This window comes from Oreochromis aureus, linkage group 8, assembly GCF_013358895.1.
Source record: "Oreochromis aureus strain Israel breed Guangdong linkage group 8, ZZ_aureus, whole genome shotgun sequence".
Classification (NCBI taxonomy): Eukaryota; Metazoa; Chordata; class Actinopteri; order Cichliformes; family Cichlidae; genus Oreochromis; species Oreochromis aureus.
In genome coordinates, this window is record NC_052949.1 from 15,105,912 (window position 1) to 15,127,253 (window position 21,342).

General features: G+C 43.0%; 1 protein-coding gene across 1 annotated transcript in view; it reads left to right on the plus strand.

The window, feature by feature from the left end:
• The window catches only part of atrnl1b (attractin-like 1b), a 79,059-nt gene extending 57,717 nt beyond the window's left edge, over positions 1–21,342 (plus strand). Inside the window, exons 27-29 of the mRNA XM_031751895.2 lie at positions 11,167–11,274; positions 17,813–17,927; positions 19,235–21,342. Of these exons, the coding sequence (XP_031607755.1) occupies positions 11,167–11,274; positions 17,813–17,927; positions 19,235–19,359 (348 nt within the window). The 3' untranslated portion in view covers positions 19,360–21,342. The remainder of the gene's footprint in view (positions 1–11,166; positions 11,275–17,812; positions 17,928–19,234) is intronic.

Genomic DNA, 21,342 nt, shown 5'->3' on the forward strand with positions numbered 1-21,342 from the left:
AAGTGACCTGCTTAGGTGTAGAATATGCTCAGAGGCGGGATGACACCTACCCTTTTATAGAATCCAGTGAAGGGAACAAAATGCTGTATTCACTAGACAGATAATTCATGCACTCACTTGCCAAATTAATCAAGTTGCATAGTAATGCACTCCTTGCCCACCCTTATCAAAACTGTGAATGGCTCCAGCTTGTATTCTTGACAAAATCAGTCTGTCATTGCACAAACGTTAATTGGTTTTACAGAGTTCACTCTCGCCTTTTGTCAGTAACTTAGTATTCATTTCTAGAATCTCTCCGGTATTGTATTGGACCTTTGATGATTGTATTCCCAGCACATTTCTGAAACATGTTCTGGACACAGAGCAAAGCTCTAGCATTCCCCGACTTTGCTCCCGCTCTCTTTTTGTGATTTGTTGCTGCTTTAAATTAATTCTGCACCATGATAAATAACATTGCTTCTATCTGACATTTACAATGAACGTTGTTGGATTTGAAGCTTTTGTGTTGGAACCAGTAATAACCGGTGAGCTGTTTTCTTGTTTTGCAACAACTTTGCTTGGCACTCAATTCTGTGTTTATCTTATTGCAAAGGGCAAAATTTCTCATTTCAACTTGTGGTGGCCTAGGCAGGTCAGATCTATTGGTTTGGTATTGCTGCTTTGACGTTTAATAGTAGAGATGTACAACAATCTAACACGGGACCTCAGATGTAAGTTTAAAAATCAGAGCTACAAAGGAAAAATCAATCAGGTGATCAATCTCAATTTCATATTGTTGTTTTTTTTCCCTTAGCTTTACCTCCCCTAGGCAATGTTTTCAGACTGAGGGAACAAATCTGTGCAGTTTTTGGGGCTTTTTTTCATGCGCGTACCAGCAAGTTTGTACAGCAATACAGTAACAGCTGCATCTTCAAAGTAATGCACTGACATACACCCTTTCAGTTCTGAGGTTTTATGTATCAGGACCTAATAAAACATCGTCTGGTCCTTACCGGGTTCTAAAATGATTCAGATAAACAAAAACTCATAATACACCATGTCATTATTTATTTATTAAAAAACAAAAAAACAAAAATGGAAAAGCACTGTGTGACAAACCAAGTCCCACAGCCCTTTGATTCCATTAATTATAAAACCACCTTAAGCAGCAACAACTTGATGTAATCATTTTCTGTATCAATCTCTGACATCATTATTGAGGAGTTTGGGCTCACTGTTTTTTTACAACGTTCCTTCAATTCGCTGAAGTTTTTGGGCATTTGTTTATCTTGAGGTCCGGCGACAGCATTTCACTTCATTTTCACTCTGGAATACTTTGGTATACAGAGGAGTTCATGGTCAACGCAATGACTGCAAGGTTCCCAGGTTCTGTGACTGCAAAACAAGCCCAAATCATCACCCCTCCACCACCGTTGATGTGAGGTGTTTGTGCAGTAAGGCCAGAAGTCTTGTTGTTTGTTCTTCCAAACAAGCCAAACTTGTTCAGTTTGAACAGGTTCATAGCATTGCAAAGTCTAACCTTGGGGTCAAGTTGCTGGGACTTCCACTTCTGTGAGATTAGCAACTGTGAATGTTGAATGTTTTCCAGTTGTGAATAATATTTCTCACTGGAGAATGATGGACTTCAGATTGCTTGGAAGTGGCTTTGTAGCCAATACTTCAGATCTCTAAAATGCCAAATCTTGTGCTTTGATAGAGGTCCTCACATTTGCTGATGTTGAATTAATCAAATGATTTCATTAGCATCACCCAGTTCTACTTATCTTCTTAATTCATATGGGAGCACTTCAACTGGGGTTGCTTTTTCACACAATGCTTCTGCATTTTTGTTATAATTTGTGTAATGTGATGTTTCCTTGTTCTTCTGAGGTTGTATTCAAATAAATTTAATTTGGTAAGGGACAGGTAATTTTTTTTTTAATTGTGTCCCGATAAGTAAAACCTTTGAATTGAAAGAGAGTATACTTTCATTTTCAGAGTGTAGGACACACAGAATGCACTCGCTGTTTATCCAATTTTTAACCTTGGCCCAGACTACAATTAGATTTCCAGTTTTTAAAAGTCCGACCCCAATTAATAACTACTTACATGTACTTATACTTAGTTACTTAGACTTATATGACATGGCATTGAACGAATCCTGCGTAGAGTGGAAGAAAACAGAAACAAGGCAGTCATGATATTAGCCACTGATGCTGCAGCTGGGTTGTGGCAGGTACATCTCTGCTCATTATCATATTAAAGAAATAGTAAAAGTCTGTCTCACTTTCTTTTGGATTATTGTGTCCATAACTTGAGGTTACTTTATTCCGTAACCCCCGTTCTCTGATAACATGAGTGAGGTGTCTCACTATGGGGAACGCTCTCTCAGCGTTGTCCTCAGAAGCCTCTATATCATTACTCCAGCCAGTATTGGCTGGCAGTCGTGACGCCTGCGTCAGGGAGGGGCCACCCTCCTCCCTATAAAAGGTTGTGACGCAGCGTCACCCGTCATTCAAGATAAGCTCACCTCTTCCTCGCTTCGTGCAAGGAGGGTGATCTGGTGAGACACCTCACTCATGTTATCAGAGAACGGGGGTTACGGAATAAAGTAACCTCAAGTTCTCTTTCAAACATTCGTTTCGGTGTCTCACTATGGGGATATGCAGACTCCCGTATTGCCAGATAAGCCCATCTGAACGACTGACTGCCAACTTAGGAGGTCTCGTGGGGACCCACACTCAACACAGTGTGGGCTAGAGATGGTGCAGTGACATCCAACCTGTAAAACCTTGCAAAGGTCGAAGGTGAAGCCCAGCTCGCCGCTGCACATATCTCCTCTACAGAGACACCCCTAAAAAGGGCCCAAGAGGTTGCCATCCCTCTGGTAGAATGAGCACGGAGTCTCCCTGGGGGGGACAGGCCCGTGCTTGAATAAGCCAATTGGATTGCCTCAACAATCCAGTGGGAAATGCGTTGTTTGCTAATGGGCTTGCCAAGCTGTGGTTTAGCCCAGGAAACAAACAGCTGATCCGACCTCCTGAAAGCCTTTGTTCTCTCCATATAGATACACAAAGCCCTAACTGGACAGAGAGCATGTAGGCGCTCCTGTCCAGGGGAGGAGAAAGGAGGAGGGCAAAAAGCGTCCAGCTCCAATGGGGTGCATTGGAGATAAGGATTTTTGGGCACAAAGGCCGGATTTGGCCTGAGTGTGACTCTAGAGTTATCCCGCGTGAACCGGATGCACTCTTTGTGTACTGACAGCGCATGAATATCACTGACACGCTTCGCAGACGCGAGGGCCAGGAGCAATGCAGTCTTCAAAGACAGGATTTTTACTTCCACCTGGCTTAGTGGTTCAAATGGTGGCTGTGAAACTGCCTCCAACACCAGAGATAAATCCCACGTGGGAACGAGAGGTTTAGACACTGGGTGGAGCCGTCGTGCCCCTTTCATGAAACGGCAGACCAGTGGGTGGTGGCTCACTGGGCCATCCACGAAGCCCACATGGCAAGCTGAAATAGCTGCTAGATATACTTTAATTGTGGAAAAGGCCTTTCCTTTATCTAACAGTTCTTGGAGAAAGGAGAGAATTGTTGTCACAGAGCATTGAAAGGAGAGAGTGTGAGACTTTCCACACCACTCCTCAAATACCCTCCACTTGTTCTCATACAATGATCTTGTGGAGGGGGCTCTAGCATTCTGAATAGTGGCTATAACTCCCTGGGGGAGTCCTGCCGTACTCAGATTCAGCCTCTCACGGGCCAAGCCCACAGGGCGAGGCGCTCGGGATGAGGGTGAAAAATCTCCCCCCTGGCTTGGGAGACTAGGTCTCGTCGGAGAGGGAGAGGCCACGGTTCGTCCCACAAGAGGGGCATAATTTCCGCCAACCAATGGGACCTCGTCCACCTTGGGGCGATCAATATCACTGTTAGCCCTTTTTCTCTCACTCTGGTTAGAGTGGGAGAAATTAAAACCAGCGGAGGGAACGCATAAAGCAGAGCATGTGGCCAGTTGTGAGCTAATGCGTCTACCCCAGCGGAGTTCCTGGTCCCTCAGGGAGAAATACAGTGGACACTGAGCGTTCTCCTCGAGGCAAACAGATCGACCTGTGGCTGGCCAAAGCGGGTCCAGATTTCGGTCACCACATGTGGGTGCAGGGTCCAGTCCCGTGACACGGGTTTCCCCTGGACATTAAGTCCGCTCCCAAGTTCAGAGCTCCTGGAATGTGAGTAGCTCTCAGTGACAACAGATTGATGCTGCTCCACATGATCAGTCTGCGAGCCAGCATGTGCAACGGACGGGAACGTAACCCGCCCTGTCTGTTGATGTACGCCACAACAGTGGTGTTGTCTGTTCTGATCAGAACATGGTGGTTCCTCAACAGGGGAAGGAAGTGTCTCAGTGCTAGAAATGCTGCTAGCAATTCTAGCCAATTTATGTGAGCACCCCTCTGTTGTGAGTCCCAGCTGCCGCTCACTGCTCTGCCCTCGTGAGTGGCGCCCCAGCCCGTGAGACTCGCGTCCGTGGTTACCACCTTTCTGGCTGTGACAGCCCCCAGTGACACCCCCTGAGTGAGAAATGTGGGATTTCTCCAACAGCGGAGTGCTGCAGCACAGTCTGCTGTCACTCTGATATGGCGGTGGGTATGGCGCTTTTGATTCAGTCTCAGTGATGCGACCCATCGCTGAAATTCCCTCATATGCAGTCTGCCCAGTGGAATGACCGCCAGTGAGGACGCCATCAATCCCAGCATCTGCAGGCATTTCCTGAATGGGAGATATCTTCCCAACTGAAAAATGCCGGCATGTGATAGCATTTTCTGTGCTCTGTCCACAGAGAGACACGCTCTGTACGTTTGGGAGTTGAGGGCTATTCCTATGAAAGAGATGGCCTGAGCTGGCTGCAGGACACTCTTTTCGTAGTTTATGGTGAAACCCAGAGCCATCAGATGATCCACTGTCAACCTGGTGTGCTCTCTTCCCATTATTTCTGACTCTGATAGCAGCAGCCAATCGCTCTATGTATGATGCTATGCGGATGCCCCGCCTCTTCAGTGGGGCTATGGCTGCCTCTGTGCATTTCACAAATACCGAGGGCTCAGTGAGAGACCAAACGGCAGGACCTGGTACTGTGCATTCTGCCCTGAAACGCAAAGCGCAGGAATTTCCTGTGAGGCGGGTAAATAGGAATGTGAAAATGCGTCCTTCAGGTCTATTGATGTAAACCAATCGCCTGGGCGCACTACATGCAGCAGAGTGGTGGGCGTCAGCATCCTGAATTTGTATGACCTCAGATGCTGATTCAGAGCCCGTGGGTCCAGTATCGGACGCAGTCCCCTCCTTTCTTGGGCACGAGAAAATACTTTGAGTAAAAGCCGCACTGGCTCTGCTCCTGGGGTATTTCTCGTGCTGCTCCCTTTGACAGCAAAGTAGTTATTTCTTCTTGCAGGATCCTGGCTGATTCGCCTTTGCAAGAGAGAAAATCACTCTGTGAAATCTGGGAGGGTGTTTGCGAATTGCAAACGATAGCCTCGTTCTAATGTCCTCACAACCCATTCTGGTGCAGCGAGAGCTCGCCATCGCTCTATTCTCGCCGACAGCGGTCCCAATGACAGGCACTCCACAGTAGACGGAGCTCTGGCTCCCTCTTGTGGCGGAAACTGGTCCTTCGGGCCAGATCCGACTGCGCATGCGCGGCAGCTCGCGCCTGACCAGCGCTCATGGGTCCGGACACCACTGAGGAAATCAACCCGGTGGTGCCTGGGTGCGTGGGGGCATTATGTTTTTCAACATACTTTCTGTGTTTTTCACACATTTTCCCGTGCCCTTGGCAACATGCCTGGATGCAACGGGTGAGTTTTTAATAAACAGAATGTTTTATGAGACTGTGACTCGCTTGACTGCGCTGAACAGTGTCTCGTCGTCTCTTTGTTGAAATGCGCTCTGTGGGATCCAACTCGAGTCCCAGGCGCTGAAAGGAGGAGGCAGAACACACTTCTCGAACGGGCTCGGAACTGAGCCCTGAGTGAACTTGGAGCTCGGGCTGGTCCGGCTCCGATCTCCCCGTGGGGATGTTAGGCAGTCCGCTTCTTCTTGCGGTCGGACTGCTTCGCTGGTGGTGGGGCACCCTGAGCGGCAGCAGGCGGGACATGCTTCCTGGGCCAGTGGGTCTTAGGGTTTTGCGATCCTAGGGGACCCTGGGCCGCGACCTGCGGGGCTGGGCGGCGAGGGATTTTAAACGTCGGCACGCCGGCTGGACGGCTGGTGACCTGAGCGAACGTGCGGCGACCGGGTGGAGGCGGGGGCGCAGCCTGGGCCTTCCTAGGGAGACACAGCTGCAGGGCCTCTCCTCTTTCTTTTTCTCCTCGCACCGTCTTTGCATGGTGGCAACAGCGGTCCCGAAAAGGCCAGCGGGGTCGATGCTTTCATCCAGAATGTCACGTTTCTCTCTGTCCGAAAGCCCCGACAGGTTCAGCCATCTGGCCCTCTCCTGTAGGACGATGATGCTGAGAGCCCTGCCCGCCGCTTGTACTGCCGCTCTAGTGAGGTGGAGACACTGGTCCGTAACGACGCCCAGCTCATCCCATAGCTCACTAGCATCCGGGTTCGCGGCAGCCTGGTCCTGGAGCTCCGCCGAGTAAGCTAGCAGGAGCGATGAGGCGTTCAATGCCCTCGCGGTGTGGTGGCAACCGATTTATACGCCTTGTCAGCCAGGGAGGACTGCAGGCGTTCGGCCTTGGAGGGCAGGGACGGACCAGATGACATGGAGAGTTTCTGGTTCGGTGGAGATGGGAAGCCACCAGATTTTCCACTGTAGGAATTTGGTAGATGCCCTTCTCCTTCATTCCAGCGCAGTCAAACGCCGCCGCTCCCTGCACGGGGTTGGGTGACGAAAATGGCTTTGCCCAGCAGCGTGTGACCTCGTCCACGCATTCGGGGAAAAGCGGCAGTACCTGCTTAGTAGTGCGCTTTGCTTTGGGGAGCCTTTTACCCTCGTATCGTGAGGTGGAGGTCTCCGTTGTCACCACTGGCCATGGGATTGCTAGCTTGTCAGCCGCCCGCTTTGCAACGTCCGAATAGCTCCATGCCGCGGGACTGTGTGCCGGGTTGTCTGTCGGCCCTTGTGTCGCAGAATTCCGACCAGAGGGGCAAAAAAACGTCGTCATCCTCGTCCGAGACGAGATGTTCCGACGCTCCCTCAGAGGATTCGCTGAGTAGCTCGTCATTAGCCTCGAGGGAATCAGACAACATAGCTTCGCAGCTGACCTCGGCATCATCCACCAGCGGGAGGACGATATCCATCTCGTCGCCCCAGCCGGTGCCTGGTATTGCAGACTCAGTGTGCTCCATCGGTGGGTCGATTGGAGACAGCATTGGGTCCTTCTTTGACAGGCTAGCCTGGCGGGCTAGCCTTCGGCGAAGGCTTTTAGGGTGAAGCGGCGCAGTGTTCGCATATACCGGTGTGGAAATAGCCGCCTGGGCGTGTTGCAGCCCGAGGCACATCACACACGCATCATGCGTATCTGAGCCTGAGATTTTGCAACCGCAGGGGCAAAGTTTGGGCAGCGGTTTGCAGTCTGCCATGTTAAGGAAGCTTGGTGTAGCTAGCCTAGAATGGCTGGACGGCTAATGCTGATTTTTATTTTCTTCTCGGTCGAGTAGCTATGGTGAGCTCGTATGACCTAGCTAGTGTGGTGGCTAGCGCTTGTGCTACTTGGCTTGGTGACCGTGTGTAGCAAGAACAGTTAGCTTGGTCAGCTAGCTGTTGTGTTAGGTGCGTGGTGGCAGCTAACACACTCTCCGACCTGGCTCCGTGGTGAAGAGCAGGCGACTCGAAACGCGAACCGTGCAGCGCCCGGTGACCAAGGTGTTAGCTTGCTCGCGTGGACAGTTAAGCTAGCACTCACGTTCACAGTCAGGAGAGATGAGGTTTCTAAGAAGCGAGAAGAGGAAATTGAATGACGGGTGACGCTGCGTCACAACCTTTTATAGGGAGGAGGGTGGCCCCTCCCTGACGCAGGCGTCACGACTGCCAGCCAATACTGGCTGGAGTAATGATATAGAGGCTTCTGAGGACAACGCTGAGAGAGCGTTCCCCATAGTGAGACACCGAAACGAATGTTTGAAAGAGAACTAAAATTAGCATGGAGTTTGTTCACTGTTCATATTTGTGGGATGAACAGACGCTGTTTGTGTTGGCAGTGTGGACCGACTTGTTAATCAGGCTTTAATTCTGTGAAAGTCAGCAAACTTTCTAAGTGATTTGTATTGCTTTTGACTGGGGATAATGTGCATGCATTTTTATGTCCCAGTGACCATTGAGAATAAAGTTATGGCCCACCTTCCATTCTTTTAGATAGGACTGCAAAATAATCAACTGAGCCTATGGTAGAAGTGAGAAAATTCAGGAAACAACACTTGCTGATCATTATTAGCAATTGCTATCATAATGAAAAAGTCAGGTGCAATCACAGATCATAATGTACTCCTTCTAAACAAATGAAATACTGTCTTATATATGCATAGGGTTTTTAGATATATATAAATGCCTAGATATAGATAGATGGGACCAAAATCATTTGAAGAGGTCTGTCTATTTGAAGGTGTTCTTAGTGTTGAACCACTGTTTGCTACCAAATGTCTTATTAGTGTTATGACATCTTATTTGGTGTTTTCCTGTGTACATCCTCAACAGAACAACAGCAATTTTAGATAATGAATGCAGAGGCCTAATAGTATTTTTATAAACCTGTTACACAGATCGAGTCCTTGATATACTGCTAGCCCCCCTTGTTCATTTCTACATTGCGGTCAACCTTTCCAGACCTTGTATGAATTTGCCAATTAATGGCCAGACTAATGAATACCTAATTATATTCAGGGTGAGCGAGGGTGAAGGTCTGGACACAAGATTTTCAGGGTTCATTACTGCCCCAAGGACAAATTCCTGTGCCGACAGAAAACTCAGCGTTCTCATACAACTGACCCAAACAGTCACACACAGTTTTCTTAATGGGATGGGATAAATTAGAGACTGTTTAAATTGTTTATTAGAGATGAAAAATCAGAGCTTATTTTGCATAAGATAAACTAAAGAAGGCAACAAAATGACGGAATGAATTTCCCTTCCTGTTATTGAAGCATTTAAATTCTACGGTGGCTTACATACAAATGCGATGTGCTGTGCTAAAAAGTATTTGTACATGCTGTGTTCAAAGTTTGACACAGCTGAATTAGTATTATTATTATTGTTGTTATTCATTATCATCATTAATCATCCATCAGTCTTATTCAATTCAGCCTCTCTGTCACATGGCTAAAAGCAGAGTACACACTGGACAAGTTGTCAGCCTATCAGAGGGCAAACAAGTATTGTGAAATAGATATAAAAATAGGTTTTTCTTGCAGACTTCTCACTTACATCATTGTTGTTGCTTTGCTCAGTTTCTCTTCGTTATGAGGAGAAATGCAGGTAGCATGCAGATTGCACAAGCCTGCTGGATTAGACTGATTGTGATTCACTGATTCACTCACATACGCACGGTGGTAAGAATAAAACAGGTTGCTGCACATGTTTCATGAATCCAATGATAATGTTGCGAGAGTATTTTCTATGGAAATATTAGCGAATGAAGCCCAATGGACCTTTGTGACCACACCCATCTATTGTACTCCTTTTGATCCCACCTGCTTGTCTATGACTGGTGCAATCCGATCTTATTGTTAAAATATATCTGCTCAAAGCAAAAAGCGCTGCGTGGTGGGAACAAATGCACTCACACACAGACAGACTTGTAGTGAAAATGATACCAGCCAAGCTGTTGTAGCTGGTAATCAATATTAGTCTGCATATACAGTAGCATCTAATGAAATGTCCCTGACCTTGGAGGTAGTGCTGAATTACCCTAACTAGTTGGTCACACATGGGTCCTTTAATCACAGTGGTTCATTCATTTTTTATATTAAAGCTTATATTTTTGTTTTACAGTGGCTTAAAAATCACTTTCTTGTACATAATGTCACAATGTGCACAAAAAAAAAATCCTTGACTTTCCTTGTGTAGTTGCTGACCTACTTGTTCTTTGGATTACTTAAAACATCAATCACAGCTTTTCTTCAGAAATATAAAAGGTTTTTTTGCTATTACATTTTTTTTCTTAACTTTTTTTTTCATGTAAAACAATTTCTAGGATAAGTGCAGAGGAAAGTCAGGTTATAAGGTGGACCAGCACAACCACTTGAAATGCTTACTAATCTGAAGTACAATTAGATCTTAATGCAACACACTTAAGCTCATCACAAATCCAATAACAATCACTGATGTCCTTGGCACTAAAATGGCAGCCTATTTAGATATTGATCAGACAATGATGAAAGTGTGGCGCTAGTTGTTTTACAATATTGATTAGTGAGGAACAAGAGAAGCTATTTTCTGCTCAGTCAAAGCCGCAGAAATTGTGTCACTGTGGGGTAATAACCGCACCACAGCCTGGAGAGAAACCAGCAAATATATTGCAGAATGTGTTGGTCAAATCTGGAGGGATACGTTCCTACACTGATGGTGTTTATCTTCTGAATATTTTTGTACCTCCATAACTATTTCATATAATATTTTTGCATCTATTTCAGGCTTATAAAAAAAACAACTTAATACAAAAAGTAGATTTGGAGCTCAGTGGAGTAGTAATTCTCCATGTCTTTAGGTCATGGACATTTATGAGTAGTTTTTTGAGTAGTGCTTCCTCATTGATATCCGCTATTGATTTTTAGCTTCATACTGTAATAGCCCTGCAGCTATAGGTTACACTTGATGAAATCGGTATTTCATTTTCAGTTCTTCATTCCTTCTCATTCTTTAACCCTGCAAAGTTTAGTTCTATAACATGTATGTTAAAAAAGCAAAAACAATTCAGTTACTGTGTCTATAGATTTTACCGACACACAGACCATCGCCTTCATATTGATTTGGGGTGACTTTTATGGGCTGACTCTCTCGATTGTCTTAAAATTATTATACTTTCAGGGTTTTTTAAATTTTGATGTAAATTATGTGTTTGAAATGTATACTGTTTATCTCTTTATATGCAGTCGATCACAAAGCCCCAAAAGCTTTTCCCAGTTTATATTGTTGTATGAGAGTACGCCCTGTGTTTTGCTTATCTGTCATCTGTGTTTGATATTACAGCAACTGATGAGAGAGCGTCAGCAGATGGCCAGTCGTCCTTTTGCCTCCGTCGACGTTTCATTGGAAGCCAGAGGAGAAGTAACAGAAGTGTTGCAGCCTGTGCTTGACGTGAGTCTTACTCACTCGCTTACATGTGCACATACAGATAATCACATTTGTGACGGTAAAGTTAACGGGAACTTATTATGCTGTTTATTATTTTCTCTTAGTTATATTGGTGCAGCTTTAGAGACTCTTGTTAATTATGACTAAATTTTTAAATACAGATGCCAGTATGTGTACAAGTAATCCATGTGAGGCTTCAAGCTGCTCTAAACGCTGCATTTCAGACAGTTTCTCCTACACTTTGCTCTGTGTGACGTCATTAAAAACAGACATCCAGGCACAGAAACCTGTCCAAACCTTCTTTTTGTGAGACACTGCCACTGATAAGAAGGTTAGCTTTAAGGGTTTTGGGAAGAAAATGGTTTGTTTCAGTCAGGGCTTGAACTGAGGAGCTATAGCTAGGCTCAGCATATATTAAATAAGGATTAATTTGACTGTTGGGTTTACTCACCAATATTAAACATATGAAAACTCAAAGTAAGAATAATACTCTTGATGCACATTTGCGTTTTGATTACTGTATTCCAGAAGCATCTTGGGAAAAATCTTACATAGCGATGGTTGACAGTGAATTCTTTATGAATTTCTTTCATTGCGTTTATTGAAATTCCCTGTTTATAAAATCCATTATCTCGAAGAACCTTCAGTTTTGACACAAGCCTCAAACTGAGACGGTGTTATTTCCATTTTGTTATATTTGTACTGACATCAAATAAAAGCAAGCACTTTTTTGTTAGTGCATTTACTGACATGTAGAGTATGGCAGTTATTATTGCTGCATAATTAGGGGTTATTGTGCCATTTTCAGCCAGCTTGTGTCATCAACACAAAATATTTCAACCTTTTATTCAGTCGTCCAGTCAATAAGAAATCTGCCCGTTGTGACCCTTTCTCTCCATGCCTCTTGTTTATTTGTGTTGCCCTCTACAATCATTTTCCAATCAATGTTTTCTTTTTAATATTTTTTTAAATCATCTTTTATATGTAGCATGTCACAGTACTAAGAGTTTTTTAAAATTTATAGACGTTTCAAATTATTTGTATGGTGGTTTTAATCGTCTAGCTAGAAGCAATGGCCACTGCTTTTAAAAGCGTCACTGAATAGGAAATTGCTCGCTCTGATATTAAAATGATGACATCGGGACTGTTTTTGGAACATTTCATAATTTCATGGCCCACCGGGTGTATTTTACTCCGTTTTCATTTTTGCCTAATTTATCCTCTTTGGTTGTTTACTGGAAATATGCCACATGGTGCTTCTGCATTCGAAATGTGATTGATAATTTGTTTAGCTTGGATGCTCATATACCTTTGGTGTGAATTATTCTGTAGCCCCCAGTTGCTCCGCTCTTATCTATTCCTCCCATACAGATAGAAAGTAGAGGGGTAGGCTGGCACTGAGTACAGTGCGGGGCTCTATGCCATGTGGAATAAAAGCATCGTTTAAAGTTCTACGCAGAGCTACGTCGTCATCATAGCAACAAAGGGCCGATTCCTCAGCTAGGAACAAGCTCTGTGTCACTTGGAGCTGAGAGAAATAAAATCACTGTGGCAACCGGCGAAGAGGCACTACATTAGCTATTAGTGTACCGCTGAGTGGTGCTCACCGTGCATTATGGTATTGTGAAGGGCAATGTAAAGAGCAGAAGAGGAGGAAAACAATGCTTCTTAGCTGTCTGAGTGCACTATATTGTTGCACTTGTAAAGCGGTACGGTACACCCTAAATTTGAGTGGCGTTGGAAGCCGGTGCCCTGCCTTGATTCAGGTAAAATGTTAATTACGTACTTGACAGTGGGACACGTGTCCATCTGTCGTTCAGTAATTTATTGCAGTGCTGTTCCTCCCACTCCTGCGCAAAAAAAATCAAAGATGATGTTCTTGTTATGTGGCGCAGTAAAGAGGAGCCACTGGAGAATATTGCTGTAAACGATGTTGCAAGCTGTTTTAAAAATGATAACTGGAAAAAAAATAGATTGTCAGTCTCCTGTTTCTCAACCCTGTCAAGATGCAGAATTGACCTTTAAATATGGGACTTTGAATCCTTCACCTAGATGTCCATATGGCCTTTATTGAAGTTGGCTTTGTTCCCTGTTATCCTTTTATAACCACATACTTGTGCGCATAAAACTGATCTTTTATTTACTTTACTTCTATAAAGGGTCTAAATGTGCCACATTTTGGTATTCTTGGTGTAACTCCAACTAACCTTGTACTGACCGGGTTATACTCCCTTCTCTTTCCTGCATCTGTTTATTTGCCAGTAAAGGCAACAGCTGGAAAAAAGAATGCAGTGCTCTTGTGGTCACATTTCCTTATGCTACAGTCACAAGAGATAAAACAGCAGTTTGGGATTGCACCACAACCAAAGTTATTGCGACTGCGTGCAATGAATTTGCAGTCTTTGAAATGGTTGCTTTGAAGACAGCGGTCGGGTCTGCACACGCTCAGTCAGCTGCCATCTTCAAGTCAATTCTGCTGCGTCAAGTTGGCAGTGCTCTCAGTTTGAGATTGAATGGGGTCAAGTTAGCAATTACATGCAATCTTTTTCTTGTAATGCAGTGATTAATAGTGATAAATCATCTTTATATAAAATTCAGATTCCACAGAACTTCATGATAACTGCTTACATTCAGAGTCCAGTCAGAACTGCAACAGAAATGTAGAAATTCTTCCACAGATAGTGATGTAGACTCAGTACTTGCCCAACCTTTTATACAAATATACATATACAGGTATATTTAAGACTATAACTAGTTGAGTGGAGCTCCCAAAGATACATGTCACAATTGAGTTGTGCTCATCAGTGCAGACGGACTCTGATTGAATGCACTATGTTGACAAAAGGTCTGATAAATTACAGCTTCACCGATCTGTCTGAGAGTGATTGCAGTCAGACCTAGTTGAAGTCTGTTTGAGAGGTTGTCTTGCAACTATATGTAATCACTCAATGTATGCAGACAAATGCACTGATCAACCACTGATGATTTATTTATTGACTAAGTTAGTGTATTTTGCATTAAAATGCTCGCTAAAACATAACATTTCTTATTCATTTGTTAATATAATAATATTTAAATAAATTTTAAGCGTCCATGTGTTGAAATGATTTGTATTAAGCAGCTATGTCTGCATCTTATCCGTATACATGGAAGTATTGTGTTGAAAAAATGTTTACAAAATCAAATCTCCGTGGTTCCAAATGTCTAAATACGTACGGTGGACCACTTACAGCTCAATTACATGACTTGGCACCAACTGAAGGTGAAACGTATCAGACCAGCCTATTTCTCTTTTCTAAAGGTTAATTGGTCAGCATCTGGAGCCACTTAGCTATTGGAAATATTTGTTGATGTCAAAGAGGACACAGTTATTGTGCTTTGTATTTGTTTCACCAGCCCAGACCTTTAATGCAGTAAAGCATAGAACAGGTTTTTGAATATCATATCCACACTGAAGCCAATGCAGTTTACAAAGGGGGAAAAAAACATGAACACAAAAGACCTTATCCTTTAACTGCACCGTCTGCATTGATCTCACTGAATTAGTTAGTAGCATGTCTCTGTCACTACTTACAGACCCTCCAGCTGGTCTGAGAGCGAAAATTATAACAGCCTTTGTGCCATTTTATTCCATTGGTTAGTTTATACTCCCGAGATGGACATGGCTTTTAGCGACCAAGATGTCAGCAGCTGTTGGACAGAGCGATTCGTGCCCAAACATGGCAGACCACAGCCTCTATATTCACTATGGCCGGGCAGTCAACATATGGAGCCACTAACGAACAGCTAGTATGATGGATGACACCTGTCAGGGGCGAAAGGAAGGGAGATACATTGTGTGTTTGTTTTTGTGTTTTGCATTCGTGTATGGATGTTTATGTGCTTGTGGATGGTTGTGAATGACTAGAATACACTACTTAGTCTAAAAGTGTTATTTTCAGATCTTTGGAAGATCTAAAACTTGTCTAGTTTTCAGACCATTTTGAAAGGCAACCCTACGACTAAGCTTGAAGGAAATGACTTATTAAGAGCTTTATTTGATTTTCCTCTTCACTGGAGGAATGTGTCTGTTTTTCTCAGAGCAACGTAAGCATTTCGATAAAGTGAGGGAGAACCAAAAGAAAGTGGTTTAACTTTCCTGCTGCCTTACACAAACCAAAATGTGTAATTTATGGTTCAGTTGTAACAGAGCTGGTGTTGCAGTTCGGGGGGATAGTTACAGATGGCTACAAATATTTGCTACCAAAATGATTCAAAGACATCAAATTGTTGATGTACATGGTAACGAGGTCAGCAAAACAAACTGTGCACATAAGCAAGTGGCACATCTATCAAATGGAAATTTCTGTAAAAGTAAAACAGTTTACTTTCTAATGGTAGTCTGCACTAAACACAAACAAGAGCTTAGATTTGGAGTTTACCTAAGGGTGGCATTAGATTCTGGATCAATAATTAAAAGATGGGGGGGACCTCCTAAGGGGATTTCATATAAACTGTTAATCCCAAATGATGTTGAGGCCATTAAAAGTTTTAACAATCTAACCAGCAGCTGACCAAAGTCATGAAGATAAAAGCATCTCCACTGGTTTAGTTGCCGTTGCAGTATTTTAGCGATCTGTCAACAAAGCCATACATGCCTAAACGTAGTCGATCATTCCTTTTAAATTTGACAAATTCTTCTTCAGTACTTCTGCTTTTGTTGCTGAGCATTGCTGATGATTCCGAGTCTTAATTTTAGCTGATGTGTCACCCAGCGGTCCATACATGTGTATCTCACAAATCATCAAAAATCAACAAGGAATATGAATGTGGCTTATGCAGCTATTCATTAGCAGGATCAATTGAATGGTCATGAAATGGCTGGCAATTTAATTACCCTCTAATGTCAGGCATAGTTTTAATATTACCCTCTTGGTCGTGAATGTGCCTGAGCAGATGCATGAGAATATTGTGTTCCGACCATGTAGCCTAATTGGATTGTGTAACAATGCACGTAAACGTAAGTCAGCCTACAATACAGAAAAATGTTTCGAGTATATGTAGCACGACTCTTTCATATGGTGCTCATGAAGGGTGCAGCTTATTTATAGTTCTAGATATTGATGATACTTGAGGCTAGCTGGACTGATCCAGGGTCATTCTTCCAGGGAGTCGCCTTTGTCGCTTTAAATCAACTTTGAGTAGGAAACCAGGAGTTTTTCTTTCTTAGTTTTGACACAGACACCGGTCTGCAATGTTCAAATGGTAGGGTTCCATTTATAGCTTGTGTCACAGACTATGCCTGGTTTTGGTGGTGCAGTGGTGTAGTGTATATTTTCTTGGCTTTGTGCACCTTAGTGTGGATTGAGCATTGTTTCAGCAACACAGCTTACCTATGTACGGCATCGACCATCCATTTATGACCATAGGCTGCTAACAGCAGGATAGCATGTCACAAAAGAGGGGGCAATTTGGGACTAGGAAGTTGTGCCTAACATGGATATAGCCGCACCATTACACAAGAGCATTTGTGAATCATGGCATTTCAAATGGCAAGCTTAATTACTGCATTAAAAATGATACTGCAGGCTTCATAGGAAACAAGACTGTGCTTAGTTTTAATAAATGAGTCGGTGAAGTGGCCCTGAATTACACTCAAATATGCTGAAACATGTATTTTTTTGCCATTTGGCAGCTAAAACTAATAAGATATGTGCTTCCTGAATCTTTTGCTCTTAACTCACTGTGTATATTAGGTATTTGGAGTCAATGCGGCTTTAAAAATACCCAAAGCGTCAGTGTTTGTGTTTTTGTTTTCGCAGGGTGAAATATACGGCAGATTGCAGTGGAATACATTTAAACAAATTACCGAGTCTGCCTCGTGATTTTCACGTTTTAATGGGTGTGCTTATGCAGACCTGTTTTTTTTTATTCTGCCTCTGCTGCCTCTCTCATCTCCATTTTAAATTCAGTCAACACAGAAATACAAAAAAAAAGTCAATTCCATTCAGACATGTTATTATTCCACAATTTCTATCCTCTCATCCAAAACATGCTGTGAAACCCTTGACATTCATTATCAGGATGACATGTTTTTCACGCTCGAGACGGGCAGTTTTTGGCCATTAAGTCCGAGGGTAGGTCATTGCCTCCACACTTTGACTGTCTGACAGAGACACAAGTGTTTTTTGTTGTGTGACCAATCAAAGCATTTGTCTCAGGAGGAGGGAAGGGAGGGTGTCTTGTCTTAAGTGCGACAACTCCAGCAGCTGATATGAGTGATTTTTGGTCTGCTGCTCCCAACAAAGAAAATTCAACATCACATGTGTAACTGCAGGGAAAAAAGGACTAGTAAGACACATTGATATCGGGTTAGTTGATAAAGCAGGGCTATACCAATCCACAGGTGCTGGGTTATCGTTAAAAGCAGTGAAGTACTTTTGTCTTGCTTTCTTTTCTTAAGGCAGTATTTACTGTGTGCTTTTCACACTGCAGTATTTTTCACATAAATATAAACAACTTTATTTCCAGAGCAAGTCATACAATCTTTTTTATTTTGCAGGGTGCACCTAAACCTGTTGCAATGGAACCGTGTTCAGGAGGAAAAGCAGCTGTGTTGACTGTCCTCATGCGCCTGCCCTCTGGGCCTTCAGGCTTACCTCCACCGGGACAGTCAGGTAGCTACAAAGCTGTAACCATCTTTTTGTCTTATGGTTAAATGTATTAATCCTGCTGTGGTATAAGGGTCATGAGGGTTATGTGGGAAAGACTACATTTACGAGCTACTATGAGTAATGAAAATTTACATTTTGTTTTTCAATTTTTTTAATTTTTATTAGTTGCATTCACCAGACACTTCATTAGGCACACATCACTAGGACAGAGTTGGATTGCCTTCTTTCTACCTTAACATCGCAGCTACCAGTCTGAACTTTGATAGAAAGCAGGGTCGCTCCACGCTTTCATGTTGTTTATGCTGAACTCTGACCCTACAATTTAAATTTCGTAGCAGAAATCAAGACTCACCAGAATAAATTTTTTCTCAATATTCTGTTGTTAAATTTTGGTCCTTATGATATGTAGCCTCAGTTTTCTGTTCTTAGCTAACAGGAGCGGCACCTGGTGTGGTCTTCAGCTGCTTTAGTGGGTTTAGAGATGCTTTTTTGTATACCTTTGTTGTAACGAGAATTACTCTGCCTTCCTGTTAACTCAAAGCTCTGGCATCAGATTTTTGCTCAGAGAACTGCCGCTCACTGGTTATCTTCTCTTTTTTCGGGCCATTCTCTGTAAAATCCTAGAGATGGTTATGTGGGTTTATCTCTGCCATCTAGCACTAACAGCCACACCATATTCACAGTCACTTAAACCTTTCTTCCCCATTCTGATGCTTGGTTTGAACTCGGTGAGTTTGAACTTATGAGACATGTCCTCAAATCCCCTCCTCATGATCATTTTTGGCGAGGTGCTGTATGTATGAATGGTCTGTAAAGCAGTAGACCTGTTGTGGCCTCTTGCACAATTTATAATAGACCTTAAGCCTGTGCAGAGAGTAAAAAACAACTTCAGTGTCAAATGGGTCCAGCTTTGATATTGAGCGTTGATCTACACAGCACCAAAGTAACCCATGGCTAAATCTTAAAAGCAACCTAAAAACAAAAAAATGTAGGCAATACTACCTCAAATGTGAAAGTGCATGTGGTCAGAATCAGGATCAATCTAAAAAATAAAGGTCAGTTTGAAGGGGAAAGTAGTTAAATTTAACTCATCTGTAGTTCTTCGATCTTTAGGAGCAAAATCCTAGAACTTGCTCCTTTATTGCCATTACAAGTGAAATTGTGTTACTGTCAACCGAAGTAAAGAAGTACTGTATTTACTGGTTGAAATGCCACATATCCATAAAAATATCTATGAAATTTTTTAACCAGACAAATGAATTTGTGGGAATTCTCACCCTCGTGTTGTTCTTTTTCTTCCTCCTCCTCAGGACTCATTGTAGCGAGTGCACTGATAGACGTTTCACAGCAGAAACCGTCAGATTTTAAGGACAAGTCTTTGGCCATAAAGAACCGAAAAGCCCTTCCTCCAGCACACCAAGGGACCTGCGTCTGAGTCGCAACAACTTTATCTGCTGGGTCCCGATTTACACCATCTGACATCATCTTGTTCCAACATGTCGCAGATCCAGTTGGAAGCCTTTCCAGAGACACGGCATGACTACATGTACGAGATTTCACTTAGCTGCTACCACAGATGTTTCCACGTTCCAAGAGCACAACCTAAGTTACCTTTTTTTGCCCTTTTTGCTCTATTCTGCAAACGCCAACCTCAGAAATCCTTCTCCTGGATTCTGGACTCTCCCTTTAGCTTGGGCAGCCAGTGGCGTGCATTAAGCAGACACCTGACGGCTCGGTGGCTACTACAAAACATCACAGACAGATGAATGAGGAGATTGTGAAACAGTTGAAGCTTTAGGCTTAAAGACTTTGGGAGACCACGAATTTGCTCAGCATGAAGGAAAAAGCAAAGGTGTCTATATGTTAGGTTGTATCAAAGTAAACAGATTTCTCTGACACCACTTTGGAAATGCAACAAATGACTGAAAACGGCTGGTAGGGATCCAGTATATTATGCGATGTTTGTCCCACCTTTTTCTATTTCTTTCTTCTTCTTTTTTTTGCTTGCCAACAAGTGGTATTAAATGGTGCTAAAGCATTTAGTTTGTATGACATAGCTCTTAACTCAGCCTTTGCTATGGACTGAATTCATTATGCCTTTTTCTGGGGAAAGCTTTGTGCGATTTACCATCCTTCAACCACATGGTAGCGTTTTAACAACTAGAGCATTTTGTCATACCACTTCATCGCTCACCATTAATGATCTTTAGCATCTCCTGTACATAAGTGTCATCCACGCAGCTAGGCTAAAGTCTGTATTTTTAGTGGAATACACTGCAGAGCTATCACTGCAACTACCACCACCACCACCAGCATGTAGGTGACCACATACTGGAGGAGGCACGGACGAATCACCCACCATCCAACTAAAACATGGAAATCTCCAAAACTTTTTGTTACTAAACTGGAAGTTTCATTTGTAATATATATATATTTTTTCTTCTTCTTCGGTGTGGTCTCTTTTGAAGAAGTACGATAACGCAGAAGAAAACTGAAATCTTGACTCATTCTTTACTACAGTTTGTAACTGTATCGTTTTGCTGTGCAACTTGGCTTCTGAGCTCGTCCTCGACCGATGAGGTGGGTGGATGTCATGTACTGTTGGAGAAAGATGCCTACTTTATAAACTTGGACCAGGGACATCAAGCTCCTCTGGCTGTTTACTAGTTTGTTTGTTTTTTTTTCTAAGTAGTCCTCTAAAGCTATGACTTTATTTCAGTCCTTCAGTGCAATGGGTTATGTTACCTTTTTATAATGCCTTGGCTTTCCACGAACTTGAGGGGAAATGTTGATCTGCAGAGTTTTCAAAGCTGTCAAGCGTTTTTAGCCCCAACTCCACCCTGAGCTGTACAGTGTCTTGTTGGAACAAATGTGAGTCTTTGTCACTCTTATCCCTTGAGAGTTTGTGTGTTTTTGTCAGGTTTTTTATGACTGAATGGCAGAGCGGTTATCATTTATTTTAGGCCTTGTCACCTGATAATATTATATCTATGATAAATTGTCTTTTGCTACACTTGTGTAAAGAGCATTTCCGTTAATAATTTGTTTTGATATTTAACAGATTCCTGTGTAATAGCGCATTTAACTCTATTTTCATTGTTGACTTAAATCAGTTGTTTTAATGTCAACCCTTTTTGAATTGTGCATCTTTGAAGACTGTACGGGCATTCTCTTGCTTTTTGTTACAAAGTGGTTACGACGATGCATTACGTTATGGTGGTATGCCAGCTATTGTGTTTTAATTTTGTGTTTGTAGAGTATTCCTATACCGGTGTCATTACACAGGAATCAGGGTCTCACTGTACCGTGAAGGAGGAAAAAATGAAAAAAGAAAAGATGAGAAACTGCATATCAGTATTCTTCAGTGTATTTTAAGGATGGACAACATGCCAGAAAATAAATAAATAATAAAAACAGA